Here is a 25,612-nt window from a genome sequence, read left to right on the forward strand (position 1 = left end):
TAGATTTCCCGTGCGCATCGATTCTTATGCCCGCCAACTTGCGCCCGAAAACAATCTGCGCTTTTCCAAGCCCACTCTTTCACCAAGCCAAAGGAAATGGATGAGGCAATGCCTTCCGCATCCCCATCATCTCCTTTCGAGGCTGGCATCTATCTTCCTGGGGGCCATAACACCGACCCGCCGATGACATCCGACACGGACGGCTATCGATTGAATCACTTTATGCTCCGCATCAGGGATCCTCAGCGCACTCTGCATTTCTATATTGACCTCATGGGCATGCGCACTATTTTCACCATGAACGCCGGTCCGTTCACCATGTACTACCTCGGCTACCCACCCACCCCCAGCGACCGCGCCGATCTTTCTGCCTGGGCCTCCCGAGTCGCCAACGTCCGCGAACTTACCCAGACCATTGGGCTGCTGGAGTTTTACCATACTCATGGGACTGAAAAGGACGACGAGTTTAGAGTCTCTTCCGGGAACTCGCCTCCTAACTTGGGTTTTGGCCATCTAGGATTCACTGTCCCGGACGTTCCCGCGGCTGTCGAGCGCCTGAGGCGGGAAGGGGTACACGTGCTGAAAGATCTGGGGGATAGTTCGAGGGAGAGTGTTCCTCTCAGTACTTGGGAGGAGCATCGCGGCTTCGGAACGGGGGATCTACATCCAAAGTTCAAGGAAATTTACGATCAGATTGCGTGTGTGGCTGATCCGGTGGGCTGACCTGATCTGACAATCACAGTAACTTACTTATTGACGGTTTTTCAGGATGGATACATGGTTGAACTGGTTCCGCAGAACATGCAGGATCAGTGGGCACGATCTACTTGATTCCAATTGAAAATGAACCATGTGACTTTGAACTATCTACACTCACTCCCTTGAAGAATAACGGTCAGCCCTGAAAATCAAGCCACAAATTCCATTCCACAACAACTAAAATCTCCGCGGGACTTCCTACCCCGTTCCCCTCACAACAGTAAAAACTCACCAGCACGTCTCTCCACATTTTCAGTTCATGATGATAGTTTCCTTATATGTCAAATGAATCCGGCATCCTCCACTCATCGGGCAATCAATGCCTCCGAGACATACCGGTACATCACATGCTACCTTCATTCAGCTAGGGCTAAACAAGCCTCACACGCATCCTTCCCCCTCCCCCTCTCTCTGTCTACTAGCTAAGACCGCCCCGCCAACAAGTAAGAATCATTTCCTCCCTTCCCGCTAGTAATATCACTGATATTGATGCACAATGTAGCAGTAGCATCATCAGTAGTTCATGTTACACATCGCTTACTATCTAGACCAGATAGATACCAGAAATATCATTACAACTCCTGTCAGTGGCATTTTCCCTTCTGTTATGCATCGGCCCTTCCGTCCTCTTCCCCGCATATTTACTGTGGAGTCCCTTGCAGTATTCAGTCTAGGAGATTGTACTAGAGTAGTACAAGCGTACCACAGAAAAAATGATAGACAATGACAATCAATGCTAGGGTTCTCTATCCTGTGAGTGTATAGGGTGTATCTACTAGCTCTCTCTCTCACATACACATATTGTCTGGCATTCTCGTAGCAATGAATTATAGCATTCCACCATAGAATATGGAATGGAGTGTTAGGCATGTCTTTCTCTTCCTCTCTTTCTCCCTTTCTTGAGTATCATGAAAAGGGTAATAGAAGATCGCGTGGAAGGGAAACCAAAATGATATATATATATCACGTACTATCATACCCAGGGTGATTTTACATCACTCAGTCTCGCAGCTTTGTCTTCATACAGATTGATCAATCTCCAGCCCGCTCCAGTACTTCTGAGTATCGAGTCACAATGGTTCGCCTTGCCCGAGTCGCGCTACTTCTTGTCCCGCTACTTGGGACTTTTTCCCATGCAATTCAGGTATGGAGATGCATTCATCAAGCGATATAACCTACCATTATATGTAATCATATATATTTGATAGGGAGACAGAAAGAAAAGAGAGGGGACTTACACTAATGCCACCCCCTCCACAGGCCGAGGACTATCCCGAAAGCTGCACCAATCCCTGCGACGGCTTAATCCCAGACAGAAACATCACCAACCAAGAGCCCTTTCACTGCGACTACTGCATCTGCAAAAACAAATTGCTAGGATGGTCCAATATCCAGATACCTGCCAACTTCACCACCATGTTCGACGGTTGGCAAGCGCTGGGCGGCCAATGTCCTAAAGATTGGCTCTGCACCTGGGCAAACTGGGCCACTTATCAGTTCGACTCCACCAACAACAAATTGGTCTATGCTCCCAACAACGGCTTCAATGGCTGTCCTCAGACCGTGACTCTGCCCGTTGGCACCTTGGTGGACCGCTTTGGCACGGAAAATGGCAGTTATCTCGCCCCGGAGGGCACTCCGTACGCAGAGCGATCTATCGGGCCAGGCAGTCTGAACAAGTATAATAAAAGTACCGAGTTCAACTACTGGAAGTACATTGTGAGGCAGCCGTTTCAGGCGCAGGCTGGGTCGATTCTGCCGTGGGCCAGCCAGCCTGGGGGTGGCCAGCAGTATTATGTGAAAGGGGGGTTGGCCCCGTTGCGGGATGCCGGTAAGCTTGAGTTGATCGCGGCAGAGACTTATGAGGTTGATGAGGCTTGGGAAGCTGCTCAGGCGTTGGATGGAGATTATCCGCCTGAGGACGAGTAGATGGTATCGTGAAGGAGATTCGTGCTGCACGGGCTTGTTCCTTGTCTTTTGGTGGGGCTGGGGTGTGTCTAATGTTAGTGGAGGTTGAAGGACTGAGGTAGATGCTGTTAGGTAGAACAACTTCTATTAGTAGGGTTAGTTAATATAATCAAGTAGCTGACGGAATCGCGCACGTTTCATGTAATCTGGAGGTTGTAGTGTGAGACATAAACTCGTCGTATCACCGCGCCAACTTTCCAGTCGCTTCAGGTACTAGTATATATACTAGCAGCAGCCTCAGGCATGGGATTAAGTACAATACTATCAGAGACGAATCCTGGCTTAGACTAGATACATCGTACCCTTTCAAATGCCATCCATCGGAGCTTACCGATGCCGATACTCTTCGTGAACTGGCAGATGACTTGAAACACACCAGATAACCCCCTCTGACTCTGACTTAGAGGAGTAAATTATTGTAGTTTGGAACCTACTTCTTTTTCCTTTTGTTTCTGGTGGAGTGGGGCTGAATTCTAGAGAGGTGCGGCGACGATCTCCTACAACGGCATAACACCCAATCCTTATGCTGAGTATCAACTAGATGTAGTAGTTATATATATCTCCACCAGACATGTCAACAGCAGTTCAATAAAGCATCATCACCCATCAGTTACATTTGCAGTCACACATAACTATCGTACAAGCCTAAAGGCGGAGAAAAAGGAGCCAGGCACATACATACATATACATACCCAGCATAGTCTATCCACATCGAAGCGAATAGGGATCAAAGAAGAAGCACTGACGACTACTTTATGCAACAGGACAAGAAAGAAACCATTTTCCCATCCTCAGAAGACGCCATAAATATGAAGAAAGTGCAGACGTATCTATCTATCAATCCACCCCTCCATCATCCATCCATCCCATCATGAGCATAGATTTTCCACTCGAAAGCAGGCAGATCATAATCTACTCCACTCCCCAACTGTCATCCACCTCCGCAACATCGTAGTCCACATCATGCGGACCGTCCTTCCGTGCTCCGGTCTGCTCCGGCACCATGGATGGCCCCGTCGCGTTGTCCATCACCGTGTCCTCGTCTGACCCTGTCTTGTTGGTATCCGAGCCAGGGCCGGAGTTTGCGCCGCTAGCTGGAAGGGTGATCGGGGGGTTGGGGACCCAGGTGAGCTGGACTTGGCCTACCGAGGGGATGTCTCGGGGTCCAAACATGAACTTTTCGGCCAGGTAGCGTTCCTTGAAGGCCACGATGACTGAGTCGGGTTGGTCTGGGTTGGGCTCGATGGATTCGTATTCGCCGACGCCCTGGTATACTGGGTTAGCTTTCGAAGAAGGCGTAAACAGGGTAAGACTAAAGTGGGAAACTTACAATGAGGAATTGTCTCAAGGCCTCGTCCTTTTCGGAGTTGACCTCTACACCAGAGACAGCCACCCTACGGGGTCGGTTGTCGAGACGTAGAACACCACCTCTGCCGCGAGCAGCGCCACCGCGACCACGATATCCACCACGGAAGGACGGGTCGTAACCACGGCCTCGGGGCGGGAATCCACCACGGGCACCGAATCCTCTCCCGCGGCCGCGGTAGGAGTACGGTGCGCTTGCACCACCGTTGGGGTCAATACCAAGACTCTTCGCTTCAGCTTCAAGAGCGGCCAGCTGCGCACGAAGCTGTTGGGTCTGGTCACTGGCATTCTCCTGTGACACAGCCGCTTCGTCAGCCGGAGAGGCGCTGCCGTCACTGCCTTCTTTTCCACCAAGCTTTTGCATCAGACGAAGTTTCTCTTCCTGTTGCTTCTTCAGAAGCTCATCGCGCTGTCGCTCGAGGGCTTGTTTTGCTTCCTCAGTCTCCTTGCGCTTCTTTAACTTCTCCTCATGCGCCCGCTGGGCTTCCTCTTGCTGTCTCTCAAACTCTTCCCGGTTGAAGGCCGGGCCCTCGTTCATGGCGTCGCCAGCGGGAGACCGATGGTCACCATTCCGATCACCCTTGGGCTTATGCCAGTAGACTTTGACGAATCGGTTATCAAAGATCACCTTGGGACTAGACCACGCCCGCTTAGCAGCTGCGTGGCTATCGTAGGTAATCAAGGCCAGTCGCCGGTGTGGTTGGAGGGAGACCTCAGTGATCTCGCCATATTGTGAAAAGAACTCTCGGATCGAGGCTTCATCCATCTTATCATCAGGGATCTGCTCAACGACAATGGTTGTGATCGTCGTATCCTCGTTAGGCCCAGCAGAAGAGAATTCAGAGCGGCGTCCCCTGCCTCCAAAACCACCTCGGTCCCCACCACGGCCGCGGCCACGACCTCTGTCGCTGCCTCGCATAGGTGTATCCGTGCGCCTTTGGAAGTCGGTAATGAGATTGGAGGATTTGGGATCGTATTCTAGAACAATCCATCATTAGCAGGGGTCACCTAGCCACCAACGCCTGTGATGGTTTACTCACCATCTTCCTTGGAGGACCCTGGCATGGCATCGTGCTGATACGGACATGTAGCGCCAAGGTAGCAGATACCCTGGGTCTCATAGAACGGACACCGCTCCGAACTCTTGGGTCCCATCTTGTCCGGTTGCTGGCCGGCACCGGCACCCGGGGGTGGCATCGGCATCGGAGGCATACCCGGCATCTGAGGGAAACCCATGCTCTGTAGAGCCATCATCGCCGCCATCGGATCATTCTGGTCAAAGCCGGGGAACGCAGGAGGCATGACCGGGAATCCCGCTGCACCAGGATGGAATTGTCCCGGACCAGCCGGTCCTGCACGGCCGCCATCCCTACCCATCCAATCTCCACGACCACCGCCGCGTCCCCGGCGAGGGGTCTTGTATGTGCGATGGTGGGGTCCGTCGTCGCGCTCCTGATCCGCCTGGAATCCTTCGTGGTAGTTACGCTTGCGATTGAAGTTGGAGCCATCAGCTTGCGACTGTGGGATGCCGTATGGACCATTTGCTGGACCGGAGGGAGCTCCAAAGGTCTGTTGCTGTTCCGAAGCTGATCCTGCAGCACCATCATGGGACATTGCGGCGGTTTGGACGGGCTGCGGCTTGGGCGCAAACGTTGTGAAGAGTTCGTCGACAAACTGAACAGTGTCTATATATGCAAGAAAAGCCAGTGAGCCAACTGCGCCTTCTCTGCGCAAGCAAGTACCTCAACATGACTAACGTTCTCTCAGGAAGTCTTCCAGATTATCCACCGAAGCCTTCCGGATCTCCTCGTCCGGGGCATCTGTTCGGATAAGCGCCAGGACATAATCGGCAAGTACATCAGAGTCGGCATCCGATCTGAACCGGAGAGTTATTCGTTAGCTTGTGATACAGCGCAGGGAACGTCTCCAGAGGAACAGTCGCCGGCCACATGAGCCTTACATATCTTCCAGTTTCCTGACTACCCATTTCTTCACTTCCGTCGCTTGATCCTCGGTGAGCTGCATGTTGCCGCGCAAAGTCGAAACCGTGCCAGGCGACTGTTGCCGGAAAGGATTAGTTCCTTGAGGAGCTTGAAGATGCAGCAGGCGTTACTTGGCGGCGTCCGAAAAAAGATTGGGCCAGGGATCGAAAACAGCGTCGAGGATGCGGCCGATGAATTTAGTGACAGGAGGAAAGTTTGTCGGTGAGTTTGATCAGAGACTTGCGCAAATCATCGTGTGATGAAGAAAAGACGTGCGAAGAGATAGCAACAGAGCTTTGCGGACCAAAAAAGCCGGGGAAACGCGAGCGACGCGGATGACAGTTTCGCCACGTGACCTATGCTGGCCGAGCTGCCCAGTTGCCCTACCACATCACGTCACCACCGGTGCTACTCTTTCTCTTATCGTATCTACAAGCCAACTACGAGGCTGAGAGTGACAAAACACTGAAATGAACTTGAAAACCATCATATTTTTTTCATGTCCAATCGAGGGAATAGGAAAGGAGCTATGGAAAATCCCTCGCGGTCGTTAACGTAAAAATAAAGCCATCGCATATGCTCGTGCACAGCTCGATTCTACTTCTCTAAGCGGTCGAAAATCCACATACGACATTAAGCTGTTTTTTCTTTTATATCCTCCCCCTCAATATAGACAGGGTATTGCATTCGTCAATCTCATAAACAGAGGATTCCATCCATCACAAGGTCGAATTTTAGTCGGCTTGTATGGAAGGTTTTTACAGCTTGTCGTAGTACTGTTCACACATGTTAGCTTCAGATACTCTTTAATACAGCATCGAATATGGTTTTCAACTTACGTTCTCGTAGCCAGGAACCTGCTCCTTGAGACCCTTGCGCTTACGCATCTCAGCAACGATCTGACCAGGCTTGCTGGTGGTGTCAAGAGGAGATCCACCAGGAAGGACGGCCCAGTGGTCGAAGACAGACTGGGGGAAGGCCTGTCCACCGGTGGCCTGACGAAGCTCGCCGGGGAAACCGAAGGACTCGTTGACGGGCAGGTAGGCCTTGACGTTGAAGAGAGGAGTACCAGGGCGCTGCTCCTCGGTGTAGACGTGACCACGACGACGGGTAAGGACACCGTAGATACCACCCATGGCCTGCTCGGGGACCTGGATCTCGACGTTGAAGATGGGCTCCAGGATGCCGGGGTCGGCAAGCATGGTAGCAGCATACAGGACACGACGAGCAGTGGGGATGATCTGACCACCACCACGGTGAATAGCATCAGCGTGCAGAGTAACATCAAGGATGTTGAAGCGGATAGAGCGCATGGGCTCCTCAGCAATAGGACCCTCACGAGTAGCCCACTGGAAACCAGAGACGAAGGAATCCTTGATTTCGTTGAGGTACTGGACGGCCTTGGTCTGGTCAACCAGCAAGTTGGCACCGGTGGTGTCGGGACCGAAGCACCAAATCTTACGGGCATCGGTGACATCCCAGCCGTACTCGTCAGCAAGGAGACGGGCACGAGCCTTGAAATCGTCACGGGGGGTGATCTTGCCAGCCTCAATGGCCAGGGAGACCTCCTCGTCAAGGGGCTGGGCAGTGAGGTACAGACGGTTGTGCTTGTTGGGGGACTTGGACAGAGCAGTCATGCTGGAAGTGCCGCTGACGGTCTCACGGTAGGAGACGACAGGGTCGGAGATACGAAGGGGAACACCAGCGTGGTCCTCCTCGAGATCCTTCAGGCAAATTTCCAGGTGAAGCTCACCAGCACCGGCAACGACGTGCTCACCGGACTCGTTGATCATGGTCAGGACACAAGGGTCAGACTTGGACAGACGCTTGAGACCTTCGACCAGCTTGGGCAGATCCTGGGCGTTCTTGACCTCAACGGAACGCTGGACGACGGGGGAGACGGAGAACTTCATGACCTTCATGTTGTGGGCAGTCTCGGAGGTGGTGAGGGTACCAGACTTGAGCAGGAACTGGTCAACACCGACCAGACCGACGATGTTACCGGCGGGAACATCCTCAATGGGCTCGACAAAACGACCCATCATCAGGATAGTACGTTGGATGTTCTTGACGAACAGGTCCTCCTTCTTGCCAGGGACGTAGTTGGGACCCTGGATACGGACCTTAAGACCGGAGCGGACGGTACCGGAGTAGACACGACCGAAAGCGTAGAAACGACCCTTGTCGGAGGTGGGAACCATCTTGGAGACGTAAAGCATCAGAGGAGCCTTGGGGTCACAGTCGCGGATACCGACGGCGCAGTCGTCGTCGGAAGGACCCTCGTAGAGAGTCTCACCACGGTACTTCTGGGCAGTAACGGGGGAGGGAAGGTGGATACAGATCATCTCCAACATGGCATCAGCAGCGGGGAGGAACTTGCGCATGACAGCCTTGAGGAGCTGCTTGCCAGCAAGGTCCTTCTCGTCGTTGGAAAGCTTGACCTCAAGCTTCTCAAGGAGAGTGGGGATCTGGTCCTTCTTGTCGTTGTTGATGGTCTGGAAGATCTTGAAGATGGGGTCCAGAACGAACATGTTGAAGGCACGCTCGACGGGCTTGCCGTTGACCTCGGGCTGGGTCTTGGTCCACTTCTTGGTGGCGGGGTTGAAGTAGTTGTCACCCTATCACGGATGTTAGCTGCATTCAGATACTAGAAGGTTGATTGATGGTTCCATACCCAGAGACGCTCAAGCATCTTCTTGCGGTCAACACCGAACTTCTTGGCGAACTTGACGGCGAACTGGCGGACAGTGAAAGCCCAGCCGTGGAGACCGGAACCGAAGGCAACGGTACCCTTCTCGGCGTAGACCTGGACATCACCAAGAGCCTTGTCGAAGTAGGTGGCGATGATGACGTTGACGGACTCGATGGTACGAGAGAAGGACTGGTACAGGTCCTCCTTGGAGACCTGGAGTTCGAGCAGAGCACGGTCGACCTTGTTGATGATCAGGACGGGCTTGATACGCTCGGTCAGGGCCTGACGAAGGACAGTCTCGGTCTGGACACAGACACCGGAGACACAGTCGACGACGACCAGGGCACCGTCAGTGACACGCAGAGCAGCAGTGACCTCAGAGGAGAAATCAACGTGACCGGGGGAATCGATCAGGTTGATCAGGAACTCAGAGCCATCGACCTTCTGGGGGATCTCCTTGAGATCCTCCTCATCGGGGAACTTGGCGTAGAGGGAGATGGCAGTGGACTTGATGGTGATACCACGGTCCTGCTCATCGGGACGGGTGTCCATGTAACGACCCTCACCAGCCTTAGCAGCCGAGATAATACCGGCACGCTGGACCAGGGAGTCGGAAAGGGTGGACTTTCCGTGATCGACTATCGTTGCGAGTCAGCAAGATTCATTCAAGATACACCTGGCCATCCATGATGCCAAGCCTTGTAGTAAGTACATACCGTGAGCAATGACGGACATGTTACGGATGTTGGCCGGGCGGTCCATCAGGCCGCGGATCTATTTCCAGCATTAGTACACTTCCATCTTCATTCACTGATTGCTTTTCCCGATTCTGGGCCGGTGTTGCCCTCCTAGGTGTTGAGGAGCAGCCCGAGGCAGGTTGATGCGGGGAATATAGAACGGACCTCTTCGATAGTGAAGCTATAAAGAACATCGTTAGCACGTTATTCTATATTCCAGAGCAAGATACAGAGCCCTTGATCTCTCTATGCGATGGGATATCATAGCCATAGGGATTGACAGAGGGACTGCCCGGTGGTGTGTGTGTGGGTGAACGTACTTAACCATCTTGACTGATTTTTCTCGTCAACTGCCGTAGAGGCGGGGTTTCGTAAAAAAAGAAAATAAAAGGAAGAACGACACACAAAGGACCAAGATCGAGAGCTAGCTCGACCGAGGGATCAAATAGGACAGGAAAGGCCTATGTGCGCTGCTCCGGGGAAAGAGACAGAGATGGCTTCGCGGAGGAAGGTGAAGGAAGGAAAAAGAGAGAAGAGGGAGGGAAGAGGGCGGATGGAGAGGAAGAGGGGAAAAGAGGGAAGGAAAGCGAGAGGGCGGCGGGTGGGGACACTTTTTTTTGTGCTGGTGGGATTTTTTCCGATTTCAAATCTGGGATGTGCGTTTTTTCCTGTCGGGCCCCTCGTTTCCTTACCGTTTCACTGCTTAGCGTCGGTTACTTTGCTTACCCTCTATCTTTTCTTTTCAGTGCCCGACAGTCCTGGTTATCGTAATAATGATGGATCAAGGGAATCATTCATGTTAATGGTAGATAGTACGGAGTAGTAGTCCTACCGGTCATCCAGAGGTGGACGAGTATGAATGACGGCTGATCAACTACAGGGTAGTACTACGTACTCTACTACTATACTCGTCCGATTTCCTCTCTAGGTTGCCCGCTCTTCCCAGCACAGACTGACCAAACTAAGGTAATGGGAGTTGACCATGGTTTATGGGCAAATTACATTTTTCTCTTGAGAGGTCATCCAATGACCAGTTACTATAGCTTAGGGAGCTCATAGCTCCTCTCTTTCCCGTACACGAGCTCTTCTGGTATCCCTAGCCACCTTAACCTCCAACCTCCCCTCTCAACGGCAATCCCGTGTTCAGGTGGGTGGGTGGCAAGAGTGCTGAATTGTGCTGATATCATGATCCGTTGTACCAGAGAGTCTTTCCCGCCATCGTGAGTGGGTAATTAAGGTATGATGCTTACCCAATTGCGGCCTAGTCCCACCGGCCAACCTCTTCATGTTCATCATCTTGGTCAGCTTCTTTCATTGAAGATAACATCGTCAAGTGATCAAGAAAAATGATTAGAAAAAGGGATAAAAATAAACTCAATACTGACAGTCACGGTTCAGACAATATGCCTAATATGTATTGAATCTGAGTCAATATCTACACTGTTGCTGCTTCCTGCAAGCTGGTATCGACCCCTCCTTCCTCACCGCCCGGCTGGTCACGGGATGGGGGGGAAAAAGAAGCGGAGTTAGGAATTAATGCATTACCGGACGTTACAACAACGTGGTTCGACCAGCTTGACAGCGGCAGGCCAATCGCCTGCCCGACTACTCCTGCACACCTGCAAATGCGGTCCGACGTGCCCTTTTGCAGTACACATATGCCTAGTCTAGGCTATCTGGTTCTATCAGTCTATCGTAAGGTAGATAATGTGGTAAAGTATTGTCTAGAGCTATTGTTGCAGCAATAATACTACTAGTAGGCTTGGTCACGTGGCTGGATCACCACATTGTCAGTACAGTGAAACTCGTCAGGCATCGTCTCTCCGGTTGTTCCACCAGATTATTCCTACAGAATGGGTTGAGTGTCCTGGATGACCTTAACATCATGCCGAGAGATTTGCCGGCATCATGAGCCGAAGCAGCTTTTTCAATATTTCTCTGCAGCACCCATGAGAGTTACTTCGGCGGCAGCTTTTCCAGCTTGCAATGAACTCCATCTACAATTAATACCGCTGGGCATGATCTTTTCTTATATACATTAAATCATGACTTCCCTGATGAATTTGGAGCCTCGTCAAGGCCCGCGTTGGCCTAGTTGTCATGATGTTCAGTTTTGCTTCTGGGCGTTTAGCTTATAGGAGCCAAACTGCTCTTAGGATCAGTATCGTTGTCATCAGTCTATTGGATCTAGTCGCCCCTCATGCTTGATCTACTACACTGGCATGGTACGCAGCGTAGGCGGATCTCAGGCGTTGGCGAGGTGGATAATGTCCATCGTGATATCTTTATATGTTGTGGCAAGATTGATGGTTATTAATCACGTCCAAATCTCGAGGTTTTAACTACAAGATGGATTTAGGATCGATTTCCAATTAATCTGATAATATACGGGATAATTCCTGTAAATGGAGCTTTATTGTTTTACTTGATCGACCCTCGATCACAGCATTATACAGCAGGTGGTATGATCCAAGCTATACGGAAATTACGACTCCTTTAATTCACTTATTTTCGTGCGTGCTAGTGATATCGAGGACAATTTGAGCTTCACAAACTGTGCCCGAGTAGATCCAGATGTGTCCGATTGGCCGTGTTCTGCTAAAGGCTCATCGCGCAGCTGCAGCGCCTCTTCTTCGTGGTCGACAGTAAGCTGTTTTAAGACTCTGCATGTTTCTGTGGCTGAGATCTTTCGCCCTTCCATGATTAGTGTAACAGCACTGTGCATTCGAGCCTCGCCTTTCTCGAAGGCATGGAGCTATTTTTCCCAGCTCCAATAGTCATTTGTAAATCAGTAGCTTTCTGCTCCGACATTGGGTTTTCCGGCATGACCATCCCATCCCAAGTTCCAAAGATGGGATATCCCATGCCGTAGAATTCTACTGTAGTATCAACGCCAAACACGTCCTTTCATTTTTGTGTTGCGTTCCTTTCGACTTTATCGAGTACGGCCGAGCTGTTGTGACGCCTGACCGGCAACGCTGTACGGCAGACAAACCTTCTCAAGCTTGGCTAGGGAAATGGGGTGCAAATTGACATGTTCACTTCTCACGTTCGCACGAGGACAAGGGGTGATAACAGACAGCAGCATGCTTTTAGAGAGCTTCACTGGATGAAAGAGGATAGTAAGCTTTGCGCTTGCTAGGAGCAGGCAGAATATCGAAGCATGCTCTCTTTTGAATAGAAACATTAGGGTATACCATCGCAAAAGAAATGCCTTCCATGAGGAGCAGCTTGAACACGTGTTCCTACTCCATAGGCTCTGGAAGGAAAAAGCAATTTTCTCAATTTCCTAGATCATTGATTCAAAAACTTGTCAAGCTTGCTGCATGATCGGCCAAAAAAGGGTCTTTCGCCGACAAATGGAACTGCCGTCAATCGTTGAGCCATGTGCATAGGTTATGGGCGACATGTGAGGGCTCACGCTTATACATATCGCCAGTTACGTGGCTCTCATGCCAGTAACTACCGTATGCCGTCCCATCAATAGCGGTGAGCGATATAGTACTGAGAGAGAAACCTGCATATATAGATCACATTAGTACATACGGTAGTCTCTTAATAGTGTGTGAACAGCCACAGTGTAGCTGTAGCCTTTCTCCAAAGCTCCCTTCTTTTAAGGACATGCTAGACTCGCCTCTGGGCAAGCTTTCAGAAAATCTATGAATATAAACACTTTGTCTACGCTCGAGAGTATCAGCTGCACCTTAACCCTGCCTACCATAATTGACACAATATCTCTTCAGACATCCTCAGCAATGGAGTCAGCTAGTATACGATTCGCCCAGGCGAACATCGGCCACGTTCGCCTGGCCGGCTTGTTCTTTTGCGCACTCTACGTGGCGGTACGGTTATCATGTCTGATATGTGCAACTGAGACCAATTACTGGATGTGGATGATATGGATCTTTGAAACCCTCTGGACATGTAGGTTCTCAATTCTATCGAAATTGGTTACATGGATAGTGTTTTGTCTAACAACAGTCATACATCCTGCCCTGGCTATCTATAGACCAGTCCCTGACCATAGAACTTCCTAGACGGATTGGGCAAACGTCAAAACGACTTCATCTAGCTAGGAATCATGCGTTGCCTTCGGTAGACATTCTGCTGCCATGCTGTGGTGAACCAATAGATATTATTCACGATACCATACGCGCGGCGTGTGTCATTGACTACCCTCAATCTGCATTCCGGATTCTCGTCCTCGATGATGGAAATTCTCTCGAGCTACGACAGTCGGTAGAAGAGTTGCGTCATACCTGGCCAAACCTTCTTTACTATAGCAGAGGAACTAGACCAAGTCAGAAAGTCTTTGCAAAAGCAGGAAACCTGAACTTTGGCCTATTTGATATCCAGGGAGGAATGGACAAGCCGCCCGAGTTCATCGCCTCGTTCGATTCGGACTTTCTGCCTGCTCCCAACTTTCTGCGAGCCACGCTTCCTCATCTGTTGGGGGATGAGAATGTTGGACTGGTAGCTGCCAGGCAAGACTACTATAACCTTCCCCCAGGGGACCCACTTGGTCAAAGCCTGGCAGTTTATTGGGAGATATTTTTGCCCAGGATGAACGAAATGGGGACGAGTATAGCATCAACTACAGGATGTGTTATGCGCCGCGATCTAGCCGTCAAAGTGGGCGGATTCCCGACTATAAACGAAGTGGAGGATATCACTCTATCGATGATTTTGCCAGCGTATGGGAAGCGCGTCGTAGCCGTCGATGAAATGCTGCAGCTTGGACGCGTGCCATCCTCGTTGGAAGGTCATGTCCGGCAGAACCGACGATGGATCACTGGCTTGACACAGATGATCGCAACTCCCTGGGCACCATCCAGGCAGTCTATCCCGATTTCGTCGAGATACTACATGGCATTATTTGGTATTCAGTGGCTTTGGTCACCTCTGAGTCAGTGTGTCGGTTGTGCAATAATCGCTCCTGCGTTAATATCACGCCAAGCGCTTGTGCCACCCCATTTACTCCAGGTCCAGATCCCATTATCCCTGGTAGCTTTCGGACTCGTTTTCCTGTACGAATGGCTCAAGGCTGCAGCAACGGGGTTTCGATTGTCTGCATTTGCTCATTTCTATGATCTGTGGTTATGTGCAGGTAGGTCTGCCGTCTATCAACCCGATATGGTAGATACAACGTACTAACAGCCGCCAAAGACCGACTGTATACTCTCATTCAATATCATATTCTCGGGTCACAGGCCGGTAGGTCCTTGGTGACTGGCAGTGCCGAGAACAACTGGAACAATCCCACCAAGGTCCCCACGCGAGTGAGACAGTTGAAAAGGGATCTACGGGATTCCGGGGTCGGCTTCAACGTCCTTTTCGTGTTTGGTGTCCTCGCGGGAATCTTCCATTCGGTACTGGGCGCCATCGAGAGATATCCCGACTGGCATTTTCATACGATGACCACCTTGCTGTACCCTCCTGTTGTTCTTATGTGCTACATAAGTCTTACCTGTCACCTAGTCCCACTGTTATGCGTGATGTGGCCGCCTCAGTATCCTCCTCGGAGAGCAGTCCTAGAAACTCATCCGAGTGACCCCCGTGCCGTATTCCCCTCGGAGGCAGTTCGACAATACAACGTGCGCCAGAGGCATGCGCCTCTCGGTTATCGTCGACATCTAGTATTAATCCCGGTTTATGTCACGTTCATGACCATGTTTTATTATTTCTATCTGTGATCTCGTGGAGGAAATGTGGTTGATGTCACTATTGGGGATAGCAAGCCTGAAGCGAGATGACTGTATATCCCGCAGAGGGCTGATAGAAATTGAATGCAAGATTAGGTTGGCCATGTGTAGTCTAAAGCCCATACAAGAGGGGAATAGGAGAGGATGATGGTGTATATCCCCACTCCAACTGATCCCACAAGTCCAGTGTAGGACTGGGACTAGGGCACATCCAGATTGAGGAACATTCTACAGTAGGACCAGTCGCTCCGACACAGGTAAGCTATTCCCCGGCTACTGACAAATGAGGCTATATAGAGCACCGTACGTACCATAACATCCTAGCGGTTTCAATCGTCTTAAAGGGGTACTTTAATCTTATCTGGATTCCTTCAAGTTAAACCCAGGCGTATCGGGAAAATTTACTTAGTCATAATGACTCTTTTATGACTGATAGGACCGAAGCTTTAGTAGATTGGAAGAAGAGCAATTTTATTTTTCAATACATGGAACAAGGTGGTAGACCTTGATCTTTAGAAAATATACAGAGCCGCGTGAAATCAGGAAGATCCTAAGATCTTTGCGTACGCATCCTCCACCTCTTTGGCAATCTCCAAAAGTGTGACGATGACGATTTGATGAGTAATGTTGGGCAGCTTATCCCGTTGAAGCCCAATCCATTCCAACGGTGGTGTCGCCTCTCCCATATCGCGGAGTTGGGGGGTCTCGATCACCGGCGTTTCCAGCGCCACATATGTATACCTCGATTGCGGGACGTTGACAACCGCCGTGATCTTCTCTTGCGGCTCGTTCTTGTCGCCGCTTCCTTCCGCATCAAACGCGCCAGTGATCCGAACCGCTGATGGGGGCAGCGGCTTCCCGAGTCGAGTAGCCAAGGCACGAGAATGAGTCTCCCACATATCTCGAATGAAACTGATGCGGGAGTAGTTCCAGCCAACATCTACCTTGCCCTCGAATGTACTCTGGAAGATATACTCAATCTGCTGAGAGCCCGGGACCTGCCAGGTTTGCATGCGAGCCACAAGTCGAGGCACCTTAAGAATAGTCCCTCCCCTGGATCCGGTGACCCGATTGGCGATTTCATTCACAAGTAGCTCTTCTGTATCCATAGGGCCGGACCGCACGACGTTCGAAAGCGCGACACGAAGCTGGCCTAGAGTTAGACCTAATGCGCTGTGTATTTTGTTGTCCTGCAAAGAGACATCAAACCGAGCCTGCGCATCATGCGCCTCCAGCTTGAACACGTGATTATCGAAGAACGAGCTTGGGAAAACCCCTATGCTAACAGTGTTGATACTAACAACAACTCCGGTATGCAAGGTGATTGGTGCCGTCTCGATCTTATCTTCTTCCTGTTTGGAGATTTCCCTGGACGAGACATCCGCCTTGTCCGAGAAGGTCGACGTTTTCCGGCGCAGGTACCGTTCCACATCTCGTAAAGATGCTTCGTACGCTGCCTGCTTGTCTTGCACAAGTCGCTGCCATGCCTGGTACAATGCCAGCGACTGTGATGCAGTCAGGCTTGTGCAAAAGACTTGCACTTTGTCCCCATCCAGTATGCTGAAAAGGCGCTCGCCAGGAGCGTCATCCGTCTGCCGAACATTGTACATCAAGAATGCAAAGCTGGAGATGTGAGCTATCAAGAATGGTTGATAGTCAAAAGAGACCTTGACCTGTAGCTGAAGCCAAGATATGGACGCCTGAATGAGAGGCGTCTTGTTAACCTGCTGACTATTTGGCCAATTAATGGACGTGGCTATTTTGAGACTTTGAAGTTCAACCAAACCGCTCATTCGGCCCTTGCTCTCGATCCCTAGTGTATTGAAATTGATGCAAAGAGTTTGCTCCCAGTCGGACGTCTTCTTCGAGGACAGCCATAAGTCATTGATGCCAAATTGCGCTTTTCCTAGCGTAGACCCCAAGTCAAGTTGTATTTCCAACTTCTCGATCGAAATCGTGGTATTCCATGGGAAAGCGGGGGTTGCTGCGACTTGTTGATATCGCTGCACGATGTATGCCTGCGTCTCCGTGGGCTGTGGCTCGGATGGAGGGGCAGTATCTACCTCTTCACTTGAAGGAACCCAAATTTCACGGAAAAGCAGAAGATCTTGAACCTGCTTCGCATTGAGCGCAACTTCCATCGGACTCACTCTCAGAACGACCGAGATCCCTTTCGACCTTCCTAGGTGTTTGCTGTTCATGAGAGACATGACCATAGACTCAACCTCAAAGCTCGCGGTTGACTCATTTGAGTACACATGTTTCACCGATGCTTGCAAAGAGTTGAAAGCCACCAGGAGTGCTAGGAACCGCTCTTGATCATCTGACTGGACGGTATTGACTGTCACATAGACACTGTCAAACCGCGTCGTAGCTGCTACTCTCGCTATGGGTTGGCAGCTTAAACTGAACTCCTGTTTGCAAATCAAGATGCCTACGTTCACCTTGCACCGTCCTAGAATTGAACCCGGACCTTTGTCATCAAGAGGGGCTTCCTGCATCAACTTTTGCGATTGCAACATCATGGCATTAGACGGCCTCCTGGACTTTGGTTGGTCGCCCATGGCCTCCTTTATAGTAGCAGTCATCTGCTTGATCAGGGGGACGAGACTGGGATAGAGGACATTTGTAGAAGCATCGACCTTCAGTTCCGCGTTCAGAGCAGAGTCATCTCGCCCGTTATCCTCAAATTGGACTTTCAGGGCCACTCCTGGAGCCCTGAACGTTGCAGTGGCTGTTCCATCTCCTTGAATATAGTGGCCATAAGTAGACCCTGGAAGCCTGCCATCCTTCAAAGGTGGCGCTAGCATTGCCTGTGTATCATCTGCGTGCCGCCCTCGTAGAGACATAACGGCACCGGCGAAATCAACATCTATTAGAACGGAGCGGAAGCGCTTATTTCCAAAAAGTGGCCGGTGTTTTGTGCTATCATCAGATGGCTTTGTCACCAAAGTGGCGTTGGCCTCCCGAATAGTTCGTGCAGCAGAAGCAAGAGAGTTCCGGATCACGCTCGCTGGCAAGATGAAATCAGAAGTAGCACGTATGTCTAAAGATTTCCCTGCAGCTTGGAAGGCTAATCGAACCTCCTTTCCGGCTGAGGAGTATGCCACATTGAAAACCAATTCTGGCAATAGAGCAGAATTGAGCGATCGTTTTCGTCTATTACCCGAAACTGGCACCATCTGCAACTGTACGTCCTCAATTCGAAGCTTAGCGGCATTTGCTTTCTTGTTGGACAACTCCACACGTTTGATGGAGAACACCAGATCATCAGGTCTACGTCCAGATGCCATCGGCGGTACACCTGCCATGTTCCATCCAATCTGAATATCGTTGAAGTCAAGGGAGTACATGGAGTCGAACAGTCCTTCGGAGGAGGCGCTATCCGCAACGTTGATGCTGGGGATCTCCTGTTCCTTGCTTTCCGTGTGGCCGCGATGTCGCAGTCTTTTGAATCGCTTCACCTCCTGAGAAAGATCTAACGTTTTTATGCGTTCCTGCAAGTGGGCGGCCATATCCACCACTAACGCGGCGGTCTCTGGGAAAAGCTCGACATCGCATCCTTTGCTGGTCAAGTGGAACAATCGTCTAGTTTCCCCACTCTCTCTAGTCGTCGAGGTACCCTGAAGCTTAGCGTCAATTGCAAAAGTACAGTATGAGCGGCTCCGATGCGCGTCTTCCTTCCTCAAATCAAAGCTTATGTTCGATGTATCGATATGAAATTCCGGGTATTCCAAGGCATGTCCTGCCTTGAGGCCGTTGTCTAGGTGAAGGCGCACCATACCGAGGCTAATATCCATGTCTGCGGTATAGCTCTTGCCGTTCAGCCCTGGCGCCCTGGCATGAATGGTTGTTCCCGCCATCGTCATGCGTGCTTTGTATAGAATGCTGTGACTCTTAGACACTTTCTTCTGCTGTGGAGGAGGTCTCTTCTGGGCGATGTTCTCATTGAAATGTAGCCGCAAGACTTCGAGACTTTGCTTCAGATCGTCAAGCAAATGCGAGATTTCTGGCTTGGATAGGGCACCCAGAAGGCTTCGCACAGCGCTGGCCTCTACTCTTATCAATTCAATAGTGACATCCACTTCCACATCAGTGCGAGTCGAGGAGACATCAGCAATGACTCGACCATTGATAGGAGGTATCTCCAATGTCGAAAGGGAACGCCACTTGCCGCCTTCGCTTGATAAAAGCGTATGTGCGTTCTTCTTCAAGTCAAAGTCTACTTCGATTTTCGATTCCAGTTTCGGTGTGATTGAAGTTCGTGCCACTTCTCCAGCGATGACATATGTCAGCGATGGAAGCACACAAAAGCTCAGTCGGTAATCGTCCAGGAACATGGCAACGTGGAAGTTATTGCGCACTTGCTTCTTCGAAGGATTTTTGTCAAGCGGCTCATGTGATGGTAATTCCACACTATTCACAAGTTGTTGTATGAAACGAATCTCATCCTCTATCAACCGATCAGCAGTATGTGCAAGGCCCAGCACATCTTCCCTCATGTCATAGCGGAGCTTCCTGCAAGAACCAGCAATCTTCCATTCATGATTCAACTCTACCTCGTTTTCTTCAGTTGAAAGAGAACAGTACATATGAGGATTACTAACTTTCCAGAGCATGAGAGCTTTGGAGGCGCTAGAGAGTTCAGAGAAGCAAGCTTCGGAGCTTAACAACAAGCTCATAATTTCCGGGGTTTCTGCGCTGTGAGGTTTCTGCACAAGCGAGCTCCTGAGAGCTTTACCGGTCAACGCTAGCTTTATATTGATGCCATCAAGGATGATTGACCCCAGGTCAGCTCCAAAGACAACCTGAATTTCGGTGAGCTTTTCTGGGCCGCTGCCACGACTCTGGGGCGGAGGGGTAGATTCCAGTGTGACTGTAGACATTGTCTTCAGGACTCCTTCCACCAGATCTAGGATCTCCCATCGTAAATGGAGGCCAACGGAAGAGCAATATGACTGTATGACTACTGCCTCCTTGAGCCGGCGCTCTTGGTCTGTCAATGGTAGTTCACTGGGCTGAACTGAGACAGCAGTTGACAAATCCTCGACAATGAAATCACTCTCTTTCGGCCCTGGGTCGATAGAGAAGCGAAATAGCTTCACCGTAGAAGTGAACATTAAGGTTGTCAAAGTCTTCTCGGAATCGGAATCGGAATCAGAGGTGTTCCATATCCTTCGCATCACATAACTCTTCTCAACATGGGCTAGATCCCAGGCTCGCCATTGATCAAAATCAGAGAGCACAACGGTTCTAGCGTTTGCAGGAAGCACAAAATTATCGTGGAGGCAGTTGGCTGTCAACACCTGGCGCTGATCCGGCGACATATGGCAGTAGACATTTCGCAGGCGTGAGATGATTTTCCAGGAGTCATGCTGTCGCAGATGGGAACGTGCAACTCTAAGCACGTATGATATACGAACAAGAAATGTTGGATCTGGAATGCCCGTAGCTCGTTGGGTAAGGAAGTGTATGAGATACTGCAAGCGCCTGTTTCCGACTGATGAGCTTTGTTGGAATGAGGATGCAAGGGAATCCGACATTGTAGTTGTTCGGCGGACTAGAGAGGCGAGGTGCTCCACGGATTTCGTCGAGGTCACAGTATCGAATGACCTGACTTGAAAATTGGATCTCACGTTGGGGTTCGCCACAAGCCAAAAGTTCATATCGCCAAAGATACAACTGAATTCGGCTTTTTGTTGGCACATCTCAGAACTGGTACCCTGGACAGATATCGAAAGATTGCTTGCTGCCGCATGCACAATGGAGCTCTTGTTTATGCCCGAAAGGAGATCGCCTTTTTGCCTCTCCACCTTTGTCCTTAATTCGGTCTGCAAATGAGACACTTCGATTCTATACTCGTCACAAGAACAGATGTCGCCGTTCGCAGCTAATTCAGAATTGACCAGATTGACGAGTATTGAAGGAGCTTTAATGGCAACATTGGTGCATGTCTTTGGCTGCCTCATGGACTTCTCATACCCCACAATGTCTGATATGACCTCTTTTTGGAGAGCATCGATGATTGCAACCGGCGATTTTGGTTGAAATCGCTCAATAAAGGCGGACAGAATGTGAAGGAACTCAGGGGAGCAAGAGCCCCTAATCCCAACCGGTAATTCAATAGCAAGGTTAGTATATGTCGTCACATCACTGTCGGAGAAAGAGAAGAACGGGTCGACATCCACAACGGGAGGGTTACCCTCCGCTGAAGTACCATCTTTGCGCAAGACCTTTTCCGAAGGAAGCCGTGATGTATCAAGGATGGTCTGGTGGAGAGAGAATTCCGGCATGACCCACGCATTTGACACACCAGGTATATTTACTGATCCATCCCTGGACGGATCCTGATGCTTGGATGCTGTAGGGGTCGAACCGACTGTCGCTGCCCGATGCAGCTTTTGGTTCCTCTCCATTCTAGATGGCATATTAGTTGGTCGGGTGGGCGTACGTGTTTCTCGTTTAGGCATGCTTTTCACGCTCAACGTGTCTTGCAGAACAAGAAAGCTTCTCGAGCTTAGATTGCTTCTGGCTGCAGAAAGGCGTCGCCTCGGTGGTGGCAAGGACTCTAAGCCGGAATGTCTTGAAATAGGCTCGGGCATTGTAGGTATAGGAATAGTCGGTGGTACAGAGTCGTCCTCATTGTGCTGCAGCGAGTCAGGATCCATGTCCTCCCAATCCATGAGGAGCCACGGCGTTCGCTGTGTTCTTCTATCATGCACCTTGATATGCTCCTGTTGTAGTTTCCGGCTTTCATTTATGTCACTTCTTCTTTGAACCATCATTATCTTCAAATTAGACTGGAAAAGCGCGAGAGGCGTGATTTCCGTATGCAGCAGACTTCCAAATCGACCCAGGAACTGGTAATCAATTGCGGCAATGGATAAGTCCGGAATAAGGAGCTTCATCCGCTTAGAAAACTTTGCATTTGCCAGATCATTGAACTCTGTCGTGATGGGTCCAGACATAACCATCAGTGCGGCTTTGTCTAGGAGAACAGAAAGATGAATAGAATCAACCTTGGCCCGTAAGAAGGTGACATCGTGAAGCTGAATCGGAGACAATGGTGGAAGCGCATTTTCCTCATTGTCAAATGTCAAGTCGAAGCTTTGCAAAGCTGCTACAAGACAGCTCAGAAATTCGGGCGAGCATTCTCCGATGATGCGACCAACTCCAAAGTCCCAATTGCAGACATACGTAGGTTCGGCAGGGGGCAGCCCGAATAGACGGTGGCCGTATATTGAAACACCATCGATGAAAAGTTGGGTTTCCGCGGGAAGGACTCTCTCCTCTATCTCGCTAGATTCTAAGGCCACCTTGAGAGGGGCAAGGGAAAATTGCAAGTCCATGTAGTAATTGGTGAATCGAAGGTCAGCCTCCAGCAAAGGTGCGGTAAGCCTGAGACAGTCGGAGTGTCCATAAATATTTCCTGGAAAGAGCGCGCAAGGACTGTTAACTGTTACGTGCACGATCACATCAAGGTCGTTTGACTTCTTATTTGGGTTGACTCCGCCATGCGATCCAGACTCCTCCCGCTGGTATGCGTGCTCCTGGTACTCCTCTAGAGTTTTGAAATGCATTTCCTCTCCAAAGTAGTTCTCTCTGATTGTCATAAAAGACCGTATCAAGAACCCAAACAGGTAAAGCCTGGGAGAAAAGCCATCAATGTTCAATAACAACGTATCTGTCAGCTCCGGGGATGTTGATAGATAGTAGTTATATGAACCATCAATGAAGAGGCTTTCCAAGGTGGCAGTCGATTTATCTTGCAGAAAGGCATGTAGCGTGTCCCACACTGGAGTCAGATAGTCTATACCTCCATCCTCCAATTTGACGCTGAACCCAACGGCGTTCTGCTCAGGCTGATACTTGCTCAAGGGGATGCTGATGTCGGAAATGAGTGTCGTGCCCTTGATAGCCAATGAGCGATTGTCATTCAAGTCCGAAGGGTTGCTGACAATGTTCATATCATTGACGTTCAGAAACAAGCGGAAGTTGTCAAAGGACAGTTTGAGCTTATATACGAACGGCACAAACGTGTGATAGTCCTGTGGAGGGCCCGACGCCCAGTCAGAGACGAGATCCGTCACAAGGAATATATGATCGCGCAGTAGAAATAATTCCATATCGGTACTTTTAACGTCGAACACCCAGGTCCGAAGACTGTTCCAAGATAGCGGCACGGAGAGATCGCAGCTAAGAAGTTGTCTAGGACATTGCCACAACAGCGCATGATTTACACTGGACAACATCTTAGTATCTCGAAGATCGAGATCAAGCTGACTATGAAACCCTGAGGCCGACGCCACCATATCCATAGCATAGTTTATGGTGGAATCGCCCGCGACACGGAGCGAAAGCCATCCGAAAGGGCGTATGTCAGGTCCTATATGGCCTTTGTCCCCGTCTCCTGCACGCGACTGCCTTCGACTTGATTGCTTTCGTAGTTTGGAAACACCTCGTATTGCGTCAGCACGGCCTTTCCACTGCCAGTCCTTCGAAGGCTCCCGGGTCGGGATACGCAGTGTCAACTCTTCATTGATTTCTATTCGTAGGCGAAATACAGAGTTCTTTCTCAGCTCCCCGGGGGTCAGCGGATCGACCGGGTGCGAGCTTTTGTAGGCATTTGGAAAGAATATGTTTTGCAAGCCTACTCGCTCTCTATCAGCCCAGGGGCCATAATTGATAGTGCCGCCGCCAATCTTCACATCGATACCCCATTCCGGAGGCGGTGCGCCATTGATATCCGAAGCCGAAGTTGAAGGTGCCGGTGCCGGTGCCGGTACACCCGGGGACGGCTTGACACAACCAGGGATATCCCAGTAGTATGCCACAGTCATGCTAGGACTGTCAATCAGTGTGGAAAACCTGGCATATTCGACGGGATTCCACTCTTCGTGGTCATCCTGGGAGCTTTCATCCAAATATCGAGAAAGACCAACCCAGCGTGTGTCATCGGGCATTTCGGCTGAGCTTCTAGGGGCCGCCTCTGGGTGTTTCTCATGTACGTGGAATGATTCAACAGAAGTCTGGAAGTACGGGATAAGATCACGGATACTGTGCCAGACCCTGCGTTTTTGCAGCTGGTAGTTGAAGATCGTGTCACGTTTGCGTTTCGTTTCCATTTGCTCAGACCGGCTAGAACCGAGGCTTTTCGCAGCAGCGATCTGATTTTGCTTGAAGTCCGGGTTGGGTCGCATCTGTATGACCGGGTGAGTGAAGTCAAAAGAAAACAATTGCCGGTAAAGGTCGAGGGGACCAGAATCGCAGGCTTCGATCAACCCCGTGGCGCCATCGAAGATGGCAGTTAATACAGATCTCGTATTTTCGTTGCCCATGACAATAGCACCTTTTTCACACTCGATCTTTATGGGCAGGAGCCGGAGTAATCTAGATAGGCTCTCCCCTACCTCTTGCCCATTGCCATCTGAAGCCGCAGTCGCGGCCGTCTCCTTCATCTCGCTATCACGACGACTGCCATGAAGGTCAGACGCCTGGTCAGGAGTATGCCCCGCAGAGCCATCCATTGTGTCATCTTTCAATCGGGAATCCAGAGTATTGCTTCCAGGATACTGCGGTCGTGTGAACGATGGCGCGGGCGGCGGGGGGCTGAAGCCCGCAAGAATACCTTCGTAGGCTGGAGTTCGATTGTACACAAACCACTCCAGACCGTATAGTTTGGCAGTAATGCGACAAGGAAGCGAGTTCGTACTCTTCAGCCCCCCTTGTTCCCCTCGATCGCTACTGTTGCTCGCGCTGGCACTGGTGGTTCCATTTTCTTGGGGTTCATCCTCTGATTGTTGATTGTCGGGTCTACCATTCGCAAGGTCCGTTTGCCTTACCGAGTGTCTCCAATAATGCCATGTTATAAAGCCCCCATGCACAAAGATAGTTTCGTTCACCCCATGGTATCGGATGCCTTTGAAGAAAACCCTCCCTCCCAATAGGGAGATCTGAAGCGCACGGATGTCGACATAAGCACGATAGTAATGCCATGTATAAGCGCGGATTCCGTATGATAAGAGAGTCGCAAAGAGGCGGTTGAAGTAGAGAAGAAAGAACAATACGCTGGGAAGTATTATCGTTAGCGGGTCACATTGTAGAGAAAGGGGAGAGAAAGGATAGAACCCACAGGATGCAGGAAACAATGAGCTCAAGGAGGAAGAACCTGAATGAATATTAGTCATTATAGAAGAGACGCGACAGCAAAACTGACCAGTTGAAGCTTGGATCCGGTGTCAGGGATAAAGCTGTCAAGCTTGTGCTGGCCATGTCGCAATATCCTCCTACCAGAACCCATGTACTTCGGGAACATGGTGACTCTGCGAAACAATCACTGCGCCATCAATGAGAGCCGGAATTGGAAGGGAAGCATAGTTAAACAGCACAAAATATTCGCGACAGTAT

The 25,612-nt window shown here is 50.4% G+C and overlaps 8 protein-coding genes across 8 annotated transcripts; 4 read left to right on the forward strand and 4 right to left on the reverse strand.

Annotated features, from left to right (window-relative positions):
- Nucleotides 1-108: 108 nt before the first annotated feature.
- Nucleotides 109-723, forward strand: An02g05670 (uncharacterized protein; the record flags this gene model as incomplete). The annotated part of the gene is made up of 1 exon (XM_001399666.3): nucleotides 109-723. The coding sequence occupies one exon, from the start codon at nucleotides 109-111 to the stop codon at nucleotides 721-723; it is 615 nt and encodes a 204-aa protein (XP_001399703.3).
- Nucleotides 724-1,834: 1,111 nt separating this feature from the next.
- An02g05680 (uncharacterized protein) lies at nucleotides 1,835-2,688 on the forward strand (the record flags this gene model as incomplete). Its single annotated transcript, XM_001399667.3, has 2 exons — nucleotides 1,835-1,903; nucleotides 1,972-2,688. 2 exons carry the CDS (start codon nucleotides 1,835-1,837, stop codon nucleotides 2,686-2,688), a joined length of 786 nt encoding a protein of 261 aa, XP_001399704.3.
- A 951-nt stretch (nucleotides 2,689-3,639) lies between these two features.
- On the reverse strand, nucleotides 3,640-6,117 carry An02g05690 (uncharacterized protein; the record flags this gene model as incomplete). The annotated part of the gene is made up of 5 exons (XM_001399668.3): nucleotides 3,640-3,993; nucleotides 4,058-5,070; nucleotides 5,133-5,777; nucleotides 5,850-5,968; nucleotides 6,053-6,117. The coding sequence occupies 5 exons, from the start codon at nucleotides 6,115-6,117 to the stop codon at nucleotides 3,640-3,642; spliced, it is 2,196 nt and encodes a 731-aa protein (XP_001399705.1).
- Nucleotides 6,118-6,832: 715 nt separating this feature from the next.
- An02g05700 (uncharacterized protein) lies at nucleotides 6,833-9,831 on the reverse strand (the record flags this gene model as incomplete). Its single annotated transcript, XM_001399669.3, has 6 exons — nucleotides 6,833-6,850; nucleotides 6,914-8,692; nucleotides 8,749-9,404; nucleotides 9,483-9,540; nucleotides 9,669-9,684; nucleotides 9,824-9,831. 6 exons carry the CDS (start codon nucleotides 9,829-9,831, stop codon nucleotides 6,833-6,835), a joined length of 2,535 nt encoding a protein of 844 aa, XP_001399706.1.
- A 468-nt stretch (nucleotides 9,832-10,299) lies between these two features.
- An02g05710 (hypothetical protein) lies at nucleotides 10,300-11,378 on the forward strand (the record flags this gene model as incomplete). Its single annotated transcript, XM_059746318.1, has 6 exons — nucleotides 10,300-10,315; nucleotides 10,432-10,469; nucleotides 10,563-10,650; nucleotides 10,741-10,836; nucleotides 10,932-11,133; nucleotides 11,246-11,378. The coding sequence occupies 6 exons, from the start codon at nucleotides 10,300-10,302 to the stop codon at nucleotides 11,376-11,378; spliced, it is 573 nt and encodes a 190-aa protein (XP_059605154.1).
- Nucleotides 11,379-11,988: 610 nt separating this feature from the next.
- An02g05720 (hypothetical protein) lies at nucleotides 11,989-12,591 on the reverse strand (the record flags this gene model as incomplete). The annotated part of the gene is made up of 2 exons (XM_059746319.1): nucleotides 11,989-12,258; nucleotides 12,499-12,591. 2 exons carry the CDS (start codon nucleotides 12,589-12,591, stop codon nucleotides 11,989-11,991), a joined length of 363 nt encoding a protein of 120 aa, XP_059605155.1.
- A 667-nt stretch (nucleotides 12,592-13,258) lies between these two features.
- Nucleotides 13,259-15,054, forward strand: An02g05730 (uncharacterized protein; the record flags this gene model as incomplete). The annotated part of the gene is made up of 4 exons (XM_059746320.1): nucleotides 13,259-13,427; nucleotides 13,576-14,610; nucleotides 14,661-14,931; nucleotides 14,982-15,054. 4 exons carry the CDS (start codon nucleotides 13,259-13,261, stop codon nucleotides 15,052-15,054), a joined length of 1,548 nt encoding a protein of 515 aa, XP_059605156.1.
- Nucleotides 15,055-15,744: 690 nt separating this feature from the next.
- Nucleotides 15,745-25,520, reverse strand: An02g05740 (uncharacterized protein; the record flags this gene model as incomplete). Its single annotated transcript, XM_059746321.1, has 2 exons — nucleotides 15,745-25,373; nucleotides 25,496-25,520. The coding sequence occupies 2 exons, from the start codon at nucleotides 25,518-25,520 to the stop codon at nucleotides 15,745-15,747; spliced, it is 9,654 nt and encodes a 3,217-aa protein (XP_059605157.1).
- Nucleotides 25,521-25,612: the final 92 nt, after the last annotated feature.

This window comes from Aspergillus niger (genome assembly GCF_000002855.4).
Source record: "Aspergillus niger supercontig An02".
NCBI lineage: Eukaryota > Fungi > Ascomycota > Eurotiomycetes > Eurotiales > Aspergillaceae > Aspergillus > Aspergillus niger.